The 20,147-nt window shown below is 35.8% G+C and overlaps 1 protein-coding gene and 1 long non-coding RNA gene across 23 annotated transcripts; one reads left to right on the top strand and one right to left on the bottom strand.

Moving 5' to 3' along the window:
• Positions 1-311: 311 nt before the first annotated feature.
• LOC113073891 (uncharacterized) lies at positions 312-19,119 on the bottom strand. Of its 11 annotated transcripts, none has more exons than XR_003280563.1 (17): positions 19,105-19,119; positions 18,880-18,941; positions 18,102-18,236; positions 16,094-16,267; positions 15,555-15,642; positions 13,575-13,640; positions 13,167-13,250; positions 12,884-12,994; positions 12,342-12,396; positions 11,144-11,229; positions 10,852-11,025; positions 9,664-9,849; positions 9,464-9,585; positions 5,835-5,912; positions 2,729-2,858; positions 2,481-2,566; positions 312-985 (listed from the first exon to the last, which is right to left on the bottom strand). It is a non-coding gene; the product is annotated as an uncharacterized LOC113073891 (long non-coding RNA). The 11 variants fall into 11 exon arrangements; XR_003280569.1 differs by lacking the exon at positions 19,105-19,119 and adding an exon at positions 10,517-10,609 and having other exon boundaries at positions 18,102-18,306; XR_003280570.1 differs by lacking the exon at positions 19,105-19,119 and adding an exon at positions 10,517-10,609 and having other exon boundaries at positions 9,664-9,807; positions 18,102-18,306.
• On the top strand, positions 3,561-19,118 carry LOC113073817 (uncharacterized). Of its 12 annotated transcripts, none has more exons than XM_026246596.1 (18): positions 3,561-5,085; positions 5,382-5,441; positions 7,997-8,065; positions 10,809-11,038; positions 11,158-11,248; positions 12,258-12,418; positions 12,492-12,548; positions 12,899-12,973; positions 13,170-13,262; positions 13,366-13,419; positions 13,608-13,652; positions 13,756-13,827; positions 15,579-15,650; positions 15,747-15,800; positions 15,967-16,008; positions 16,104-16,309; positions 17,404-17,560; positions 18,894-19,118. In XM_026246596.1, the coding sequence occupies exons 4-18, from the start codon at positions 10,846-10,848 to the stop codon at positions 18,995-18,997; spliced, it is 1,476 nt and encodes a 491-aa protein (XP_026102381.1). In that variant the 5' UTR covers positions 3,561-5,085; positions 5,382-5,441; positions 7,997-8,065; positions 10,809-10,845; the 3' UTR covers positions 18,998-19,118. The 12 variants fall into 12 exon arrangements, with proteins under 12 accessions (XP_026102381.1, XP_026102368.1, XP_026102391.1 ...); XM_026246583.1 differs by having other exon boundaries at positions 3,562-5,085; positions 15,967-16,014; XM_026246602.1 differs by having other exon boundaries at positions 3,563-5,085; positions 13,185-13,262; positions 15,967-16,014.
• Positions 19,120-20,147: the final 1,028 nt, after the last annotated feature.

The raw sequence follows: 20,147 nt of genomic DNA, 5'->3' as shown, positions 1-20,147 counted from the left end.
TTCAAATTACGTGCTGCCACGCAGCGCCGATCGGAGCAAGCAGATAAATGAGGAAAACTAGAGTTTTTAAAGCACTACAATGTCACACAGACGCGACCATTGTTGCAAAGAGCTATGCCATCAATAAGAAGAGGAATATTTTTTTCTGACGGGGATTTGTCAATTCGCCCGCTTCCAGTGTGTGTAGGCGATATCAGTGATTATCTTATTGCGTTGCATCGCTCCGCTCGCGTCCAACTAGACACATGCATTTATAATAAAATACAAATACAACCATAAACACACATCAAACACAAACATTACAAGCTTGATAATTTGAGTAACACTTTAATTAATACAATGTCTGTGTGAAGGTCAAAGGTTTGTGTGGTTCTTTGATTCCATTAAATACATTGAAATCAAAGCCATTTTCATATTCTTATTTTCTTCCAAATACTGCTGCTCATAATTTCCAATGAGAAAAAATACTGATGCTCATAATTTCCAATGAGAAAGTAAAAGGTGACAAAGGCATAGAAAACCCTTGATGTTTAACTGAATGAGGAAGAAGCCTTCAGATGAAAACCCTATACAAATGTTAATTTGATTCATATTGCCTCATAGAATTAATGATACTGACAAAAGTCTCATATTTGATTATGACAGTTAATACTAAAAAAAAAATAAACTGAGCCTGTAATAAACTTTAAAACAATCTTTAAATAATAAAACATTAAGGACACACTTTAATCTATTAACTGCTGAAAGCATCGAGGTGGGGGGGGGGGGGGCTGACTTTATTCACAACATAACAGAGTACATAATAACTGTCTCAAAAAAAAATAATAGAAAGATCTCTATTAGAATAATCCATAACATTTGCAATGGACAAGGTGTAGACTGTGAACTGGTTATGGACTGCAGTTAATGAAACTGTTGCAAGATGGATGTGGGAATGATGGAGGGCTATAGGTAGATCTGTGCTAAGGATGTTGTCCTAGGGTGTCTGGTGGAGAAAAGAAGAAGAAAAAAATGTTAGAGCATTTTATAAGGAAATAATGTTACTGAAAACTTACTGTGTAAACAATAATACAATACTGGGCAGTGAACATCATGTACAATGCACACAATACTGTCAACGACCTCTGTACTAGATACTACACAGCTGTGCCACTGAAATCAGATTCATGAACATGATTGTCAAAATATTTATTTGAATAATGTTTTTGGGTGAACCATCCCTTTAAGGTCCATGTTTGATAGAGATAATTGCTCATTAAGCAGTATTGCTGTGAAAGCTGACAGTAATGAATAAAACTGAACAAAGTTCTGACTACCATAACATCAAACAGCACAGAGCAACAAACCCAAAGATGAACTGTGTATGTGTGCCCAAACTGTGTGCCCCTACATCCTTCCCGATTTTGTCCTCCAAACAATTTGAAAACTGAAGTCAAAGAAAACAAATATAGTGAATGTATTTATGTAAGTTGTGCTACACATTAGCCAAAAAAAGGGTTAAAATACAAACATGACATTGTAAAACAAAAAAACTCTTTGCTTGCCATTTTAAAGCATAAAACATATAAAAAATCCTAAAAACAAAACACCCATTAAATGTTAACTGTTATGGGGAACATGTATTCACGTTAATATACCCGTATATTCTGAAAATAGTAAATTTAACATAGCAATTGTTTTACGTGTAGTAACTGTAGTAGTTACATGTATACTCCTTAACATTTAATGCTCTCATAAATATAACATAGAATATTAAACCTACATTTAAAATAAATATTTTAGTACAACGTAAATTGTAGTCAGAATCATTGCACTCCTATTCTCTTCAATTATTTCCAAAATTAGACAAGGACTCTACCATCAAATGTAAGTTGTGCTCTGGAGAAACATGACTCAGGTCCACACACATCTGTCAAAGCATCTGCCAGAGCAAACTGCAAATAATATTTCTTTACTGAAGCATTTTCTCCGCTACTTTCAAGTTTTGTACTCTGTATGTGACCCAAATAATCCTATCTACTCCAAGTTATAAAAGATGCTGCTGGTTCAGATTAAACAGAAGACTTTTAATTGTATGGATGTCGCCATCTTTGATAATACTTTACTATACTACTTTCCTTTAATTAGAGCAGTGGTTCTCAGTTCCAGTCCCCATGCCCACCAGCTGAGTTAATGAATTTAAATACTGCTTGACTTTAGTTACTTGTTCATATAGTTACTTTTTCACACAGACAGCAATCGAAACACTATTGTAAGCAGTTGTGTGCAGAGAACATTGAGACTCACATCTGTAAGTAGATGCGGAAAATAAAAATAAAGAAAATAAAATGTGGCATTTTATCAAATTAATCTAGAACATTATTTAAGATAATTGGTTGCAGCCTAAAAATTACCCATTCAAATATAGACAACAGTGTGCTAAACAACTGTTTACATATAGGAAGAGGTTTGGTGGTGAACAGTGGGAGAAAGATCCTCACCCAAAGTTTGGCCTGTAATATCCACAGCTGGTGCACCCAGAGGTTCTGGTGAGATGGCTGCAGAATGAAGGAGATCCGCTCAAAATCTGCTTTACAACATTAAATCTTGGTTATATGAGGTAATTCTTCTTGAGTGGTCTAATGGTACTCAATGGAAGTTTGTTGACACCCCCAAGTTGTTTTGGTATACAAAAATACAGTCAACATTGTTGAAACAACAACAAACAACAACAACAAAAAATATATACCTGAAAGAGGAGTTTGTGGGAGAAGAGACAACTAGATCTGTATAGATTAGATCATGGTGGTCTCCATAAATAGACCGGCTGCAGAAGACTGGATGATGGAAGGACTACAGCCAAACATCAGGATAGAAGTCTGCATGAGTCGGGTAAGCAGAATAGATTGCACTGTAAATAAACATCATTAAAACAAATGGTAAAGTCACTAAATTAAATCCCTATAAATCAAAGCAATTTTGAACTAACTATATGACATTATCACACACACAGGTTTTTTTAAGAGCTATAACTTGAGTCTCTGTTTATATTTATGCGTGTTATGAGAAATCTGGCAATCAGAGATGCAGGATGCTAGTTTTTATTTTTAAATTACCCCTTCAATGTCTTCATTAAGAAATGTTCAAGAAAATGTCACTTTTATAGCAAAAGGCAATAAATATAATTATTATTATGATTATTCTCTATATTGCACAAGGCTGAGCGAAAAACTTTCTGCATAATGTGCACATGCATGTCTTTAGGTCACAAGGTTTGGAATTTTATGGATTTATAGTATTGCATACATTTACATTTCTAACAATTATAGAACATAAAATAATATTTGTTTTTTTTAATTTTGCTATGCGTTTAACGTGACGTGTATCGCAGTTGATTTGGGATCAAATTTGTTTGTTGCCAACTGAACATGCACCGCGGTTGGTTCCAAAACGCGTTGCTTCAACATATGGTCGGTTAAAACGGTTTAAAATTAGTTCACTATTAAAAACCTTTCAACAATCTCACCAATGACAAACATACTATCATAAATCTATACATTTCCACCTTTCATACTTTACCTCTCAACCATAACTCCACCACATCTTGCCCTGAGGACTTCTTCATCCCTTGGCTCATTGGCGACTCGCGCGCGTACATCGCCACCTATGGGGTTGCCCAATTTATAATAATAAAAAAAGGAACTCTCAGTCTGGGAGGAAAATAAAGAAGTAAAACAAAACAAAAAAATATATGGCTTATATTTTTGGTAACACCATTGCTTTGAATATAATAGGAAAACACTATTATTATTATTATGTTTAATGCTAAGTTAACGCTGTGTGTCATTATATCATTGTACATAAAAAAAAATATATAAAAAAATGAAAATAATTATTTTTCTTAAAACTTAAATTCTTACTCGCGTGCCAAGCCCGCGAAACCGGGCAGCGGGCCTATATAAGCCGGGGTCTGTGCCCACCGCGCGCACAGCCTGACTCAACTTTGAGTGACATCCCCAGCAGTGCGTTTTCCTGAGGTAAATTACTTTTTACTTAACCTATTTAGTTAAATGACTTTGTAAAAGTATGGACCGACAACAAAAGTAAATGACATTTAAAACTATGAAGAAAGAAAGTAATAAATTGTAATTATAATAACAATCCGTCTGAGGGAACAGTTCGTTTTTCTGAGGGTTATACTACTAAAATAAATAGCAGACGTTTTCACTCATGAAACCAGTTAAATTGTAGTAAAAATTGGACTTATAGAAATTTTTCTTTTCCGTTAATTGTATCACATTTCACGAAGACGATTTTCCGTCGTTTAATATATATTTACAGGCCGCTCATCAGCGCCGTTAAACACCGAAATGCCGTTACATCCGTGTGACGTCATTGCTGATAGAGCCAATCCGCTCCGTTTGAGAGACGCTCTTTCATTTTAGAGTTATGTCATGTTAACATTACTTCAAAAGAGACCAATCATACAATTATTCTTAATAATATCTTCATTATTCACAATTGTATGGAAAGTAGTGCGTTGTCAGGTTTAACCGCGAGCGCGTAAACCCTTTCTCTAACACACGCTGGCGCATGCACTTAGAGAGAGAGCGAGAGAGAGACAGACAGAGAGAGAGAGAGATAAAACTCATAAGCCTTGACACCTTTATAGAAATCGGTGATTCTCAAGAATGAAAATGCATTTTTACTTTGGCTTATTTGTTAGTGGGCTGTAAGGTCTCATCAGAAACATTGCTCTGCATTCTTCTTCTTATCATGCTTTATTAAATAATATTATACATATCCATCAGAGACTATAAACTTTGGGATTTAATAGACTACAGTGAAATTAATTATCTTCTCTCTCTTTTTCAGTGTCGATTGCCGTCTTATTGTTGTAAGTGGAGTCAACGCCATTTCTTATTTGCCAGATTTATCACAACATGTTTAATCAATAATCACTGATGAAAGTGAAAACATAATGTGTACAGATATATCTCACTCATATGCGTTGTTCTTTTTCTCTGTTTTCTTGTTTGTCTACAGTAGCTACATACACCACAACGGCTCTTTTAAGAGCCACATCTTGAGAACGTCTTGGACTTTGTAAGTATATATTTTAAATGACCACTCAGTATTTGGGTTTAGATCAATTACAACAACATCATACAGCATGTTAGTAATGTCTTAATGAAGACATTAAAGGAATACATAAAGGAATAAAAATAAAAAAATTATTAAATGCATGTATGAATGAAATGGAAACAAAACTAGCATTGTGCATCTGATTTGCCAGATTCATCATAACATACTAATTAATCAATAACCACTGATGAAAGTGAAAACATTTTAATGTGTACAGACATATCTCACTCGTATGCGTTCTTCTTTTTTGTCTACAGCAGCTACATACACCACAACGGCTTTTTTAAGAGCCACATCTTGAGAACATCTTTGACTTTGTAAGTATATATTTTAAATGACCACTCAGTATTTGGGTTTAGATCAATTACAACATCATGCAGCATGTTAGTAATGTCTTAATGAAGACATTAAAGAGATTCTTACATACATAAATACTAGCATCCTGCTAGACTCTGATCTCTGATTTGCCAGTTTCATCATAACAATTGATTTTTGATACCAGGAATTCACATTTTTAAAGGGATAGTTCACCCAAAAATGTTAAATCTGTCATTAATTACTCAACCTCCACATCATTTCTATTTTTGAAACACAAATTAAGATTTTTCGATGAAACTCTCCAAAATGGCAGAAGACGTAACTCAGGAAGAATAGCAGTTGAAATGAATTGTTATTTCTGTTATCTTTGTGCTCAAAAAGTATTCTCGTACCTTCATAAAACTGAAGTTGAGCCACTGATCTGATCTCACATGGTCTGTTTTATTGATGTCCTTACTACGTTTCTGGACCTGGGAACATTACAGTTGCATTGAAGTTGATATCAGGAATTGCCCATGCAACTAGTGAAAATAGAATTACTGGTATTCTAAATAATATTTTAACTGAGAAGAGGTATGCTAATGAGTTAATGAATATTAAGGAGATCTGCTTTTCCCATAATCTTCTTTTTAGAGTCAATTTAGGCAAAAGATGGAGAAAGAACATTCATGGCCAGAAACGGCCCCTCATTTATTTTTTTAGTCAATAAAACAATTATATTATGGCTAGATTTTTTTTTTTTTTACAAATATTTGTTAATTGTTTTAAAGTAGTTTTTATCCTGTTTCTATTTATTGTTATAAGTCCTTTGGATGATTAAAGAAAAACAAATGAACAAGGCACCACTGGATTCAAACTCCACCACTTAAACCATCATATCTTGGTAGCAGAAACAATTTTGTATATACATAACTATAAAAGATTATTTACTATTATTCTGGGTCAATCTTAAAAAATATCTTTAAAAATTAGTTCGGATGACACTCACTGTCTCATGACCAGACATGTGCCAGTATTCGGTAATGCAATATATCACGGTAATTAATATGCACAATATTGTTATCATGGGCACTTCTAAATACTGTGAATAATTATATTACAAATTATTCAGAATTTGGGATGCATTTTAAGAATACTTTTCCCATCAACTGGTCAAAATGCACAACACCACTGTATGTGTGTGCTCTGATGTAAACAAGCACACATGAGAAGCACATGAGGAACACTCGATTGAAAGCACATTCATGCTGACAGCAGATGGCGCTAAACTGCAGAAAATGCAGCCCTTACCCTGGAAACCCCCAAAATAAAGCAGCTGCACTACTTTCAAAAAACGTATTTAAGTAGATTTCAATAACTATTTATATTTGTGTATTCGCTGTGGTGCTCAACACAGCACCAAATACTTAAATATTTAGACTTAATAGGCCATTCATTTTAAAACTTTTGTTTTTACATTTTAATCTGGACTGCAACATGCCCTAGATATTGTTTCAAAGTGTTTTGATTCTTTGTTGTTTGTTTACACTTTACATTAGGGCTTCATTAGGTCACAAACTGCCAATTAAAATTTCTTCTGAACATTCATTGATCTTAGGTATTCCAATATTTAATAACACAGTGTTAAAATCTAAAGTTGCAACTGTGTCATTTAATGAGCTAACATGAACTAAGACTTGTACTTTTTTAACAAAGATTAATAACTTCTGTAGCAAATGTAGCTATTGCTTATTGTGAATGTTAATGCAGTAACTAAGGTTAACTAATGAGGTCTTATTGTAAAGTAATACCAGTAGCACTTTATTTTACAGTCCTGTTCCTCATGTACATACTATGTACTTATTATAGTAATTACAATAACTATGTAATAACTAGGTACTAATCCTGAACCTACCCCTAAACCTAACCCTACCCCATGTAGTTAACTTGTATTACCAGCTTTACTAATTACTAACTTTCTTAGATAAATACAATTTAAGTACACTATAAGTACGTGTTAGTACACGTACTGTAAAATAAAGTGTAACCGGAATACCTATTGGTCTTTATAGTTCTTTTGTGTAAAACCTTAACTTTATATATTTTTCTGTATTGCTTTATTGTATTTTTATTTAAATATTCCGTTTTTTTTTTTCTTTTTATGAAAAAGAAATACTTCATTATAACCATTTTTTTATACTAAATTTCAATATTGTGATAATACCGTATACTGTGATAAAGCATTAGTAATTAAATCGCAACATGAAAATCTGATACTGGTATATCCCTACTCATGTCATTAAATTTAGGTCAGATGAAATTTATATTTTTACATTCATTTTGACATTTTAGCCATTCTTATGAGTTTAGTTCCAACCCTCATCCAACAATTATCATCTGGTTGGAATTAGAGAAATTCCAACTAGTTGAATTAAATGGATAAACTATCTAAAATAAGTGACCACACATATTTATTAAGCTTTTGGATGCTATTTCCAGGCAAACATTTAGATCCAATACTTTAAACACAACGACAAAACTGACATTACCTGTTATATTGCTTCCCCAATTACAGAAAGTTCTCTACAGTCAACCACACTCACTCAACAACGTTATCCACAGTTCACACTTGATCAAAACCAAGGTATGTGTATTTATTGTGACAGAATTATTAGACATTACGCATTGTCATGCATATTAGACATTGGTTCTGAATTCCAATCTTGGGGACCTATAACTAGGGGTGCTCCGATCACGATCGGCCGATCATTAATGCGCATCTCGTCAGTAAAGCCGGTTCTCTAATCAGCTGTTAATTCCATCAGGTGCGTGATTTCACATAGAGCAGCTGTTACTACACAGAGCCGTTGTTAACTGAGAAGATGCACCAAAAAACGCTGAAAATGAAGTGGATTTGCGCATCTTCTCTATTAACAACGGCTCTGTGTAGTAACAGCTGCTCTATGTGAAATCACGCACCTGATGGAATTAACCGCTGATTAGAGAACCGGCTTTACTGACGAGATGCGCAAAACGATCGGCCGATCGTGATCGGAGCACCCCTACCTATAACACTACACATTCTGGATGTCCGTCTCATCTAGCATGCTCTGTTGGGTTAAGGGGATTCTATTATAAGTTAAACCACATGTGAAAGACATCCAAAATGTGCAATGCAAGTGTCTTCCAAAACTTGAGTTGAGAACCACTGCATTTGGCTTATCAGGTTAGTGCAGTGCATTTTCTGTGTGTGTTAATATCACAGTACCATGGATTGCAAAAAACCATCTTACTGGACATTGCGAAGAAAAGCCAAGGCTAAGGTGGACAAACAACTCCAGTCAATGGAAGCATCACTACCATCATCATGGAACATGGAACAGTATGGTGGCATGAACAGTGACACAAGCAGCATCGCTGATGACAACAATGACTTTATGGACGGTTTGTCCCATATTGATGAGCCTGAATGTGTCACCATGGCAAGTGCTTCACATAGCAGTGAATCTGACACAGACTCAGACACAGATTCTGAACTGCATCCAAATTCCCTTAATGATGACTTGGCAACCTGGGCAACAGAACAACAAATAACACATGTGGCACTAAATTCATTACTTAATATCCTCCGCAAGCATGATCTGAATCTGCCAAAAGATGCCAGGACACTATTAGGAACAGCGCGTTCAAATAGAACTGAAGTCCAAAACAAGGCTGGTGGCCAGTACTATCATTTTGGTCTACTGGAATCCATTTCAGGTGTACTCTACAACAACATGGACATTTTGCGGAATGTGAGCAATTTGAAGCTCCAGGTGAGCATCGATGGTCTGCCTCTCTACAAGAGTTCATCAACTCAATTCTGGCCCATTCTTGTAACTGTGCAACATTTGGTGCAGGAGGAACCTGTGACAATAGGTTTGTTTTGTGGTGATAGTAAACCAAGCTCACTGAATGAGTATCTTGAAGACTTCATCTGTGAAATAAAAGACTTAAGTCATGGTTTTGAATTTGAAGGACTCAAGTTAACTTTACAGCTTACCTCAATGATTTGCGACGCACCTGCACGTGCTTTTCTGAAAAAAGTGAAGGGCCATGCAGGCTACCATGGATGCGAAAAGTGCATTCAGGATGGTGTGCACCTGGAGAACAGGATGACATTCCCTAGAAATGACATGCCTCTTAGAAATGATGACAACTTCAGAAATAAGACTGATCCAGATCACCACCATGGCATCTCACCACTAGAAGAAACATCCTTGGATATGGTCTCTGGATTCCCCCTTGATTACATGCACCTTGTGTGCCTTGGTGTCATGAGGCGGCTTCTCCACTTGTGGCTTCGACTGGGTCCTCTAACTTGCAGGCTGTCAGGATTTCAAGCCACTGTGCTGACAGAAAGGTTGGTTGGTGCCAAAAAAAATGTACCTATGGAATTTGCGCGCAAACCAAGGGCAGTGAGGGAAATAGATCGTTGGAAGGCGACCGAGTTTAGACAGTTTTTATTGTACACAGGCCCTGTTATGTTGAAAGACCTACTCAGCACGGAGGTATACAAAAACTTCCTGCTGTTTTTTGTGGGAATCTTCATCTTGTGCAATAACAGCCTAATTGGTGATCACATCGACTATGCCAATGATATTCTGCGACTTTTTGTCACACACTTTGGACAGCTATACGGCCCCAAATTCCTGTCCTACAACGTCCACTGTCTTGTACATCTTGCAGAAGATGCAAAACACCATGGTGTCCTCGACAACTTCAGTGCTTTCCAGTATGAGGATCACCTTAACAAGCTGAAAAGACTCCTACGGAAACCTACATGTCCTCTGAGTCAGATTGTGAGAAGGTTCTCAGAAATGCAAAGCTGCAGCAAAAAAAAGGAGAAAAACAACCCACCAATGCTCAGAAAACAACACACGGCTGGCCCTCTACCTGAATGTTTTCATGGATCTTCACAGTACAAAGAAATAAAAACCTGCTCTTACACTCTTAAACTGGACCAGGCCAACAGTTATGTTTACATTGATGGGAAAGTTGCAAAGCTGCAAAATATAATTTCAGCGAAGGATGACATTTACGTGGCCTACACTACCTTCAACAATCATGAACCTTTTTTTGATTATCCCCTTCCATCCTCAGAACTTGGTATTCATCTAGTTCATGGCATCTCAGGACCAACACATTTCTGCAAGTTTGAGAACATTGAGGCGAAAGCTTTCTTAGTTCCTTATGACAGTAATTTTGTTTCAGTCCCTCTTTTACACACACACTAATTTTTTATTTTTTTATTTTTTTTGGACTTGCTACTTTTATTTTGGGTAACTGAATCATGAATATGAACAACTGAAATGTAATAAGAATCGTTACACTTTATGGGGCTTTAGGTTGTTCCAGCTAAAATAAAACAACAACAAAAAGAACATGTACCTGATAGTGGAGTTTGTCGGAGAAGGGAGTACCGGTCCTGTAGCAAAGTCCTGGTACTCAGATGGCCACTCATGGTGGCCTCCATACAAAGACTTGGACCGGTTACTAAAGAGCGTCAGGTTGATGGAGGCACCACAGCCAGATAAGGGTTGGACCAAGCATCAGGCCAGAATTCTACATGAGTCGGGTAAGCAAGTTAAAATGCACTTTAAATAAACATTAAAACAGATGACAAAATTACTAATACATGATATTCCACAGCTTAATGTTTTCATGAATTAAGTTCACATACTTTGATCATTTCAGCATCATTTGACAACATTTCCAAAAAATGGAAAAGGGCATGCTACACTTCTGACATCTCAGAATCTGAACATTCTATAAAAAGAATTCACAAGTTGTAAAAATACATATTTCACTTTAAAAAGATACATTGAAAAGTAATTTCAACAAACAGTAATATTCAGTCTTCTGAAACTATAGAAAGTTTATGTGAGTAACATAGATAAATTTAAGTTATTTACTTATAATCTTGAATTCAGCCCTACCTTTTCACTCACAATTAGTAACCAGCCATGTTCAGTTTCTAATGCAGGGCTCGACATTAACGCTTTTCAGCTTGTCCGGGACAAGTGGATTTTGTGAAGGGGCAAGTGAAAGAATTGTACTTGACCGACAGGACAATTAACCTCATTAAAATTTGAATAAACAATAACTAGGGCAGCACGGAAACTTTGGCGAGAATGACTCTGATTGTATTACTTTTAGTGTAAACTCTGATTAAGGTCACATAAGTTGAGGCTCGTACAGCCTGTCTGACTCGTGGAGAAATCAAAACTATAAGCGCAACAGCACACACAAAGAAACAAATGTGAACAAACATAAATATTCTAATTCCATCAGGTGCGTGATTTCACATAGAGCAGCTGTTACTACACAGAGCCGTTGATCACAGACATGCTGTGCAAATCCTAGCATATAATGAACTTGGATTTGCGCAGCTTGTCTGTGAACCATGGCTCTGTGTAGTAATAGCTGCTCTATGTGAAATCACGCTACTGATGAAATTTACCGCTGATTAGAGAACCAGCTTTACTGAAGAGATGTGCATTAATCATCGGCTGATATATATCGTGCACCCCTATTTAACAAAGTCTATACTAAAATTATTTTAGTCCACCATTGTAATCCGGTCATTTATCTCCGGTCTGGTTTAATTGTCAGACTAAAATCACAGATTTTGCGATATGAATGGTCAGCCTGCATGTTAATCAAACTTTCTGCAAAGGGTCAATTTTGCCAATTTTTTTGCCACATTCATTTTTTTTAAATTGACAAACATGCTAGTTTATTACCTATAGAATCCATTTTTGTAAAATAATCTAATTCCCTGATTTTGCTCTTAGAAAGAAAACATTCTCATCAGATGATGAGCTTCATGAAACCCCCAACAAAAAAGTTAAAATGAATAGAGACAAAAATCCACCTACACCAAAAATCCAGCCCGCACCAAAAGTCCCGCCTGCACCAAAACCTCCAGCACCTCTAAAATACATCAAGACAAAAGGTAAAAATACAATAAAACAGTTAAATGACTAAGGCATAATAGTGTGTGACTGCTGAGTGCTATTCTTTTTCAGGTCCTGTTGTACGACCTCTGCTTACAACAAGCAAAGCAGTGAACTCTTTCAGCAATTGTGAGTTTTAAATTGAGAAAACTGATATTTGTGGATGTTTTGTTCCATGCTCAAGAATGTTCCTTAGCCATGGTAAGATCTATGTATAGCACAGGCTCTCGTGATTTGTTGGTTTACATCACTTTTCTTTTTCAGCTTCACCCAATTCTGTTGCCATTTTAACAGTTTGGACAGAACTACTATCATTACATTCATAACTTGAGGATTTACATACTAATGATGATTTAATAATAAACATTTGGTTGCCAATTAGAAGTGATAGCAATCTCAAGCTTTAGTAAGGCTTTGTGTAGTACAAAATCTTGTTTTGTGAGGCAGACATAACATCTACATACCAATTCTTTCAACAGCATTTGTTAATCACCACCAAAGGGCCATGGAGAAGCCAGAGCAGGCCCGTTTTGAGACTTTCCCCAGCTGTCAAGGTAACAGGCTCTACATGAGTACTGTAAACACAATGTAAAAGCTGTAAATTCACAGCATTTATGACAACTCAAAAGCCTGACTCCATAACAGGGTGGGTCAAGTTTCCGATTGCTGAATAAATAGATGACATGCAGTTTGTAAACTTATTATTCAAGTTGATTTTTTGTGTCATGTAAAATTATTTAAATTTACCAGTTCCATCATTGTCAGCTCCAGATGTTCCCGTGAGCTTCTCCCAGGCAGATGAGCCACAAGATCATTGGGGTGGACACTCACCTGACATTCAAGGTAAAAAATACAAAAAAACAATTAGTATTTGGTAAAAGAAAACAAAAAGGACAATTACTGTATACACATAAGGTAATTCAGCATGTTATGTACAATCTGTCAGAGAATGCATTTTCTTTGCTGAGACCTTCAAGTTCCAAGCAAGAAAGAACACAGCGTAAGTTGTATGACTCACTTTTGGTAAATACTGTAGGATTTCATCTGGGTTTACTATAGAAAATGTGCTTGTTTAAAGCAAAAAATGTAAAGCTAAATAAGCTAAAATACAAAGAAATAGAGAGCACAATTCAGTTGAAGCAGCAGAATGAGTACCTTTTGTAATGTTAATGAGCTTCTCTCATTCAGACCGCCAGCTGGAAACTTGGGAAGAACACCCATCTATCACTCAAGGTAAAAAACATTCATTAGTATATGGAGGAAATCAAAAACACAATTGCAAATGAGTCATGGCCTAACACAACCTAATACAGTTTTTTTCACTTTTTCTAATTAGAGAACAAATTCTCTGCCTTAAGACTCTCTCAAGACCAAAGACTATCAACCACACAACAAGGAAAAATGCAAAGTAAAAAAAATAAAAAAAGTCAATTTCAGTCATTACTAGGGTATCACTAAAAGGGGTCATATGCTATTTTAAAGACCATTATTTTGTATATTTGGTGTAACAGAATATGTTGACATGAAAACATTTTTCAAATACTGTACATTATTGTAGTTCCTCTATGTCCCGCCTCTCTCAAAAACGTCATTTTCAACAAAGTCCCTCCTTCCGTCAAGCACAGGCTGCTCTGAATGGCCAACTGACCCAATGCATTGTTATTGGGCGAACATCGCAAGCACTCGTCGGAAATGCAACGCCCCTTTCCATAATTGCAAGCTTCATCTTTCAAAGTAAATATCAAGACTGTTAATAATGTCCTTCGTTTTACCATCAGTTCAAGCCCGAAAGGGCAACAGAGTCACGTGACAGACACAGTGATGATGCAGTACACAAGCCACGGTTAAGACAGCTTATGTGCTATGATTTCTGACAGTCTGTTTACTCTGCTGTGATGTTACCCTCACACACACACGTAATCACACAACATGTTACTCTACGCTGCGCAAAACTCTGCATTTGAACAGTCAATAGCAAACACTTAAACTATTAAGAAAACATACTTAAAGTAGCTGATTCAGAATAAGCACCAGATTCAATTCAAGTTTATTTGTGTAGCGCATTTTACTATACAATCGTTGCAAAGATTGTCATAGCAAAGTCGGAATTTACCTTTTTTTTTTTTTTTTTTTTTGAAATAGCGCACAGCCAGCCTTGTACTCTCCTAGGTTCACAAAACTGTCATCCATTAAATGTGTTGTACAAATTTGAACATCTGGGCTGTTCTGTTGTAAATAAATCTTAACAATGATTCCTCATTGCATATACTTTCGGAAGGTCACATAAAGTGCTTTTGCTTAGAAACACAAAGCGTCTCCCTCACATGACTGCTTTAACACTAACTGCGGTTCCTGAAACCACACCTTTTTTTTTGAGTGAACATTTGGGCGGCATTACGCAAATATTTCCACATCTTGACGTAGATGTGTAGGGGCGTGTTTGAATGAGCCATTTAGCATGGTCTGGATCAGCCTTATCTTTTAGATAGAATAAATCCTTTAGTGGGAGACTTTAAGCTTTGTAACTCTGTAGATCTTATACATGTACAAATACCTACATAACACACTGAAGAAAAGGAAAAATAGAAATCACATTATATGACCCCTTTAGGAGCCCTTGAGCCAGATTTACTAAACAGGCCAAATTAGCATTAGAGCACAATTCCATAAATTTGCCGATGGGAGGGAAAATTATGCGTGCGATTTACTGACAATGCAAACTTTACAGAACAGACGAAGCCAGATCATTCCCACAATAACCAGTGCAATCTACCAAGTCCAGCGCAAATTACCACCTGCTTTAAGAAGTGCCTTTTTTGGGCATTAAAAATATAGCAAATACAAATAATTTGAAGAGCACAAATGTTATTAAATCATTGCGTTATTCATCTTAATACTCACCTCCCATAAATTTTGTGTCTCAAAGGAAAACTACTACAAATGCATATTCAAGGTTAAACGCAAAAACAACTGTCCACATCTTTTTCAGCACTAATTCTTTACTGCGCCTCTTTAGTAAATCCTGACAGTACTATTTTAACACCAAAAGAAGGTTTGTGCTGGTGCAAGCTGTTAGTAAATCTAGCCCATATTGTATCAGTGTCATGCACTGTCAATGTAGCAAATACAACTTACCAACTTCACCTTTCTTAACTCCAGCTGTTCCAGTGAGCTTGTCCAATGAAAATGAGCAAGAAGATGCTTGGGATGAACACCCATCTAACTTTCAAGGTAAAAGAACATTCATAAACACATGCAGTAAACACATACACTGCAAATTAATAACACTAGGTTTATTAACATAACATTTTCTGTACAATCCATCAGAGAACACAATCTCTGAACAAAGATCCTCAAGTACTCACCAGCCAAGAACAAATAGTAAGTCATTTGTAATTATTATTATTTTTGCCTGTTGACAGCATCGTTGCTCAAAAAGTATGTGTATCATCAGCCTAAGGCTTTAAGCATGTAGCCATATCTTCAGAAACTCAATTTTTCATGACGTGTTAGTTTAATCACATTTAAGAGCTTTATGTGCTTGCAGGTGCTTCTGGTGTGAGACGATGGAGCTGCATCACTAATCAATGTACACGTACGTTAAATTGAAGTGCTAAATTTGTAAAATTATACATCTTATAGTTCAATTAAAATACTCTCCCAGATAAACTTACTGTGTTGCAGCTGTTGAGAGGACAATTCTGGAGGCACTTAATGAACTGGACATGAAGATCAATCATCTGACTTCAGTGGTCCAGTCCCTTGCAGCAAACAACCGTTCCAGTGCTCCAGTGGTGGACAGCGAAGATGAGGTCTTTCCTCTCACAACCATGGAGGAACTAGACAAACTGGAAAGAAAATTATCAGAGAAAGCAATGATGCAAAAGATGGTAAAAATCATTGACATTTGAAGGTTTAACAGTTGCAATGAAGTAAATAATATCTATTATATACCCGGTTTCACAGACCAGGCTTAAGGCTAGTCCCAGACTAAAATGCATGTGTGAGCTGTCTTAACTCAAAATAACTTGCAATAACATTTCGTACAATATGTCAGTGCCATTGTTTCATCTCAAGATGCACACATGCAGCATTTTTATAAAAGCAAAACTAGGACCTATAGTCCTGATTTAAACTAATCCCTGTTCTGAGCTCAGTAGTAACTGATTACATGCAATCTGGATTACGTAAACAGATTCTAGTAAATAAAGAACTTGTAATTATATAAAATTACATTTTATAAAACTCATAATCAGACTACAGTTACTTTTTATGGATTACATGATTAAATATTTACAATATAGTAATAGATTATTCTACATTCGATTATTAATGTTTAAGAACATAGCATCTGCATCAACACATTGATTTTTACAAAAAAAAATTGTCGTCTGATCACCTAATATATTTATTTAAAAGTACTCATGAGATTTTAAAATATATATATTTTTAATAATTGTCACATTTCTATGTTCTTTGGTTCTGCGACACTGGTTATGCTCACATGACATGCAGGTAAACAAATTAAACTTTTTTTTTTAAATGCTTTATTTTAATTTAAAATCTTTTTGTGATTTAAATAATTATTAGCTTCTCATTAATTGAACTCACAAGCCTCCTAAGGTTCATTCACAAACACCAGTTTGAGAAAACTTGACATAATATATTATTTAATGCATTTCATGCTATAAATAACAACAATTAAAATATATTTACTCTTTGTATTTTTATGTCATATGGTACTTTAAATATCCTATTTAAATTTGATAGACTACTTTTAGATTACTTTTGACCAAACTCATCTGATTACATTATTTAAAACGTGTAATGTAATGGATTTCATTGCTAACTACAATTTTCTAATGTAATTTGGAATCAGTAACAGATTACAATTTGTGAGTAACTACTCAGCTCGGTCTGTGAAACAGGACCATAATGTTTGGGCATTGTCTATAATGTTTTGAAATGTGTTTTTATTTTTAAGGTGAACAGGTTATCCATCAGTGGAGGACACACACTGAAGAAAACAATATGGAGAATATGCTCCAAGGTGTTTGGTCCTGTAGCCAAACAACTAAACTGGTGTGGTAGGGGAGAAAAGCGAGGGATCAGGAAAACAAACCTAGGAGCACTCCTAATAGGTAAATTACGTCCAAAATGTTTTCCAATGCACAGTGTACGGGGAACACTTTAAATTAAGGTTCATTAGTTAACATTAGTTAACATGAACTAAGAATTAACAATACTTCTACATAATTTATTAATCTTAATGTTAATTTCAGCATGAATCAATGCATGCATCAATGCATTATTAAAATCATACGTTGTTCGTTAAAGCACGATTACCCCTCGTGAGCTTTTCATACAGATTATTAGGCCTACAAAACATAATATATATTATGCATGTTCCTACCAGCAGATACATGCCGTTTTAACAGTGTAAAACGCGGTTTCATACTCACAAGAGCGTTTTAGAAATGTTAACTTTTGTTTTACGATTAACAGTTAGGCTAAGTGACGAAGAACTGTTGATGAACCACAAAATCAGCTGTTACCGCCACTTGACTAAACCACAGAAACAACTATTCGTCAATATTAAGCTAATACTTATCTGTTTAATTTGCTTTATATAAAATCAAACATACACCACACATATTAATGACAATGAATCTAGATACGTACCTCAGTTTTCCCGCGGCGATCACTTCCACGTGCGCGTCGATGTGATGATTTGTAAGCACATGCGCAGTACTGATGAGGAGTCGACTCCAAAAGAGTCGATTCCTTGAATCTGACCAGCCCAGTTTTCGAAGTAGACTTGATATAAAATTATTAATATTCAACTCAGGCTGTGTCTCCACTAATCTGGGAGTCACTCTAAAAGAACCTGAAACCGGTAGCAGTTTTAAGTTTTTATGACTGAAGCAGAATTTCAGCACCACTGGAAATGAACAGTGACCAATCAAATAGAAAGCACAGACATGAAACGTTCTACTTGTATGTTATATTAGCCTACATCACGCTGAGTGGCATTAAAAACAGTAGACAAACATTAATTGCACATCAATTATTTATATTAATTAGATAATATTAAGGCAGGCTAATCATTCTCAGCTAGTAACTCGCATCGGGATCATATGAACAATTAAACAGACATAAGACTAAATAAATGTCTTATTTTACATTATTTTGCGCAGTTAATGCATAATTCTTAAATGGATTTGTTTGGATCGGCATGCATTTATCTTACATGACTAATAGAATAATGAATAATTTAATTGATACTGATACAGGCATTATAGCTTTAGGGAAGGACGGATGTTGCAATCATTTTTTATAGTTTGCTTATCATTGTCTAAATTCATAAGAGCCCAGTTTAAAAAAAAAAAAACATATTTTGAGGATTTAATTAAACAATAAGTGAAAAAAGTTTTATTTGTTAAACTTATTTAAGTTTTACCTTTTAACATGCAGGAGCAGCTATGAAGAATCCCGTGCTTCCGTCGCCAACTGAAGCAGAGGCTGAAAAACACATTAAGGATTATCTCCGCTTGGCCCCAGGGAGAATGCCTTGTTAGTCAACTTGATTTTTTGTTGTTTGTTTGGTTGGTTCAGGATTAAAATAATAATAATAATAATAACATAAACGACTGCTTATTTTCATTCACTGTTAATAAAAGGATACAAATCATTCAACAGCATGTTGTGTTCTCATTCTGAGTGGAAAATACTTGGGGTTAGTTATTATACTTTTCTCATATGTGAAGACGCATGCATAATCAGTGTAACTAAAGCTGTGATCAATAAAAGGAAATATGAAGGAACGTATAAAATCGTACAATTAAGAACGACGTCTATGCTATGTAAATCAGATGTCTAATAGACGTAACATTCAAATATTAAACGTCTGTAATACGTCTACCGGAGATCGCTGGAACATCGGAAAAAGACGTCTATGCGACGTCTTCCAGATGAGCAAACGCCCTAAAAACGACGTCTCCCAGATGCAAAAGCATACATCGCACAGACGTCCCCGCGACGTACCTGTGCTATCTTTTTGTATATCTACGTGGACTGACAGAAACGGCTTTGTCTGAAACTTACGCACTCTCAAATTTTTCAAATAATAAGGCTTCGACGGATCTAAACGCTTTGAAAAAAAAAAACCACTGGATCGTCGTGGAATTGATCATCGTGGATTTTAAAACGCTCAGTTTACGTCTTGGAACAAATTCTGGAAAGGATGTCCGCCACTACCAACGCTGCTGCGGATGATCGAGTGGAGTGCGGCTGTGCCGAAGGAAAGATGTGTCCTGTAAAAGCCAACATAGACTCTATGTTTAAACAATGTTACAGAGAGCAAATGATTGATCTGATGCGTAAAATCATAGACGATGCGTCTGATCCGAATCTTCATTGTACGACGGATTCCAAGCGCGTAACAAATCTCAAGAAAGAAATGGACGTTGTAAGAAGCCTGAAAAATAATCTGTGGCCCGATTTGACGAGCTTGTATACGACCAGCAAGGCACCGATTTGTGTAACGACCAGAAAAATTCTGTATGTGACGGCCGAATGTAGCGGCGAGATGTACATTAACGAGACTCTCTGTCTGTGTACGTGCATAACGGATTTGTGTGTGACGTTAGTCGCTAAACATTATGGTTTCGCCATACATGAAATTATTGAAACCGTCGTCAATTTCATAGTAGAACAAAACTTGAGGGC

Source organism: Carassius auratus, chromosome 5 (assembly GCF_003368295.1).
Source record: "Carassius auratus strain Wakin chromosome 5, ASM336829v1, whole genome shotgun sequence".
Classification (NCBI taxonomy): Eukaryota; Metazoa; Chordata; class Actinopteri; order Cypriniformes; family Cyprinidae; genus Carassius; species Carassius auratus.
This window is presented reverse-complemented; position numbering and strand designations above follow the sequence as displayed.

Excerpts from the sequence above, each read along its gene's own strand:
- LOC113073817 (XM_026246570.1), top strand. The coding sequence starts at position 8,691 with ATGGATTGCAAAAAACCATCTTACTGGACATTGCGAAGAAAAGCCAAG.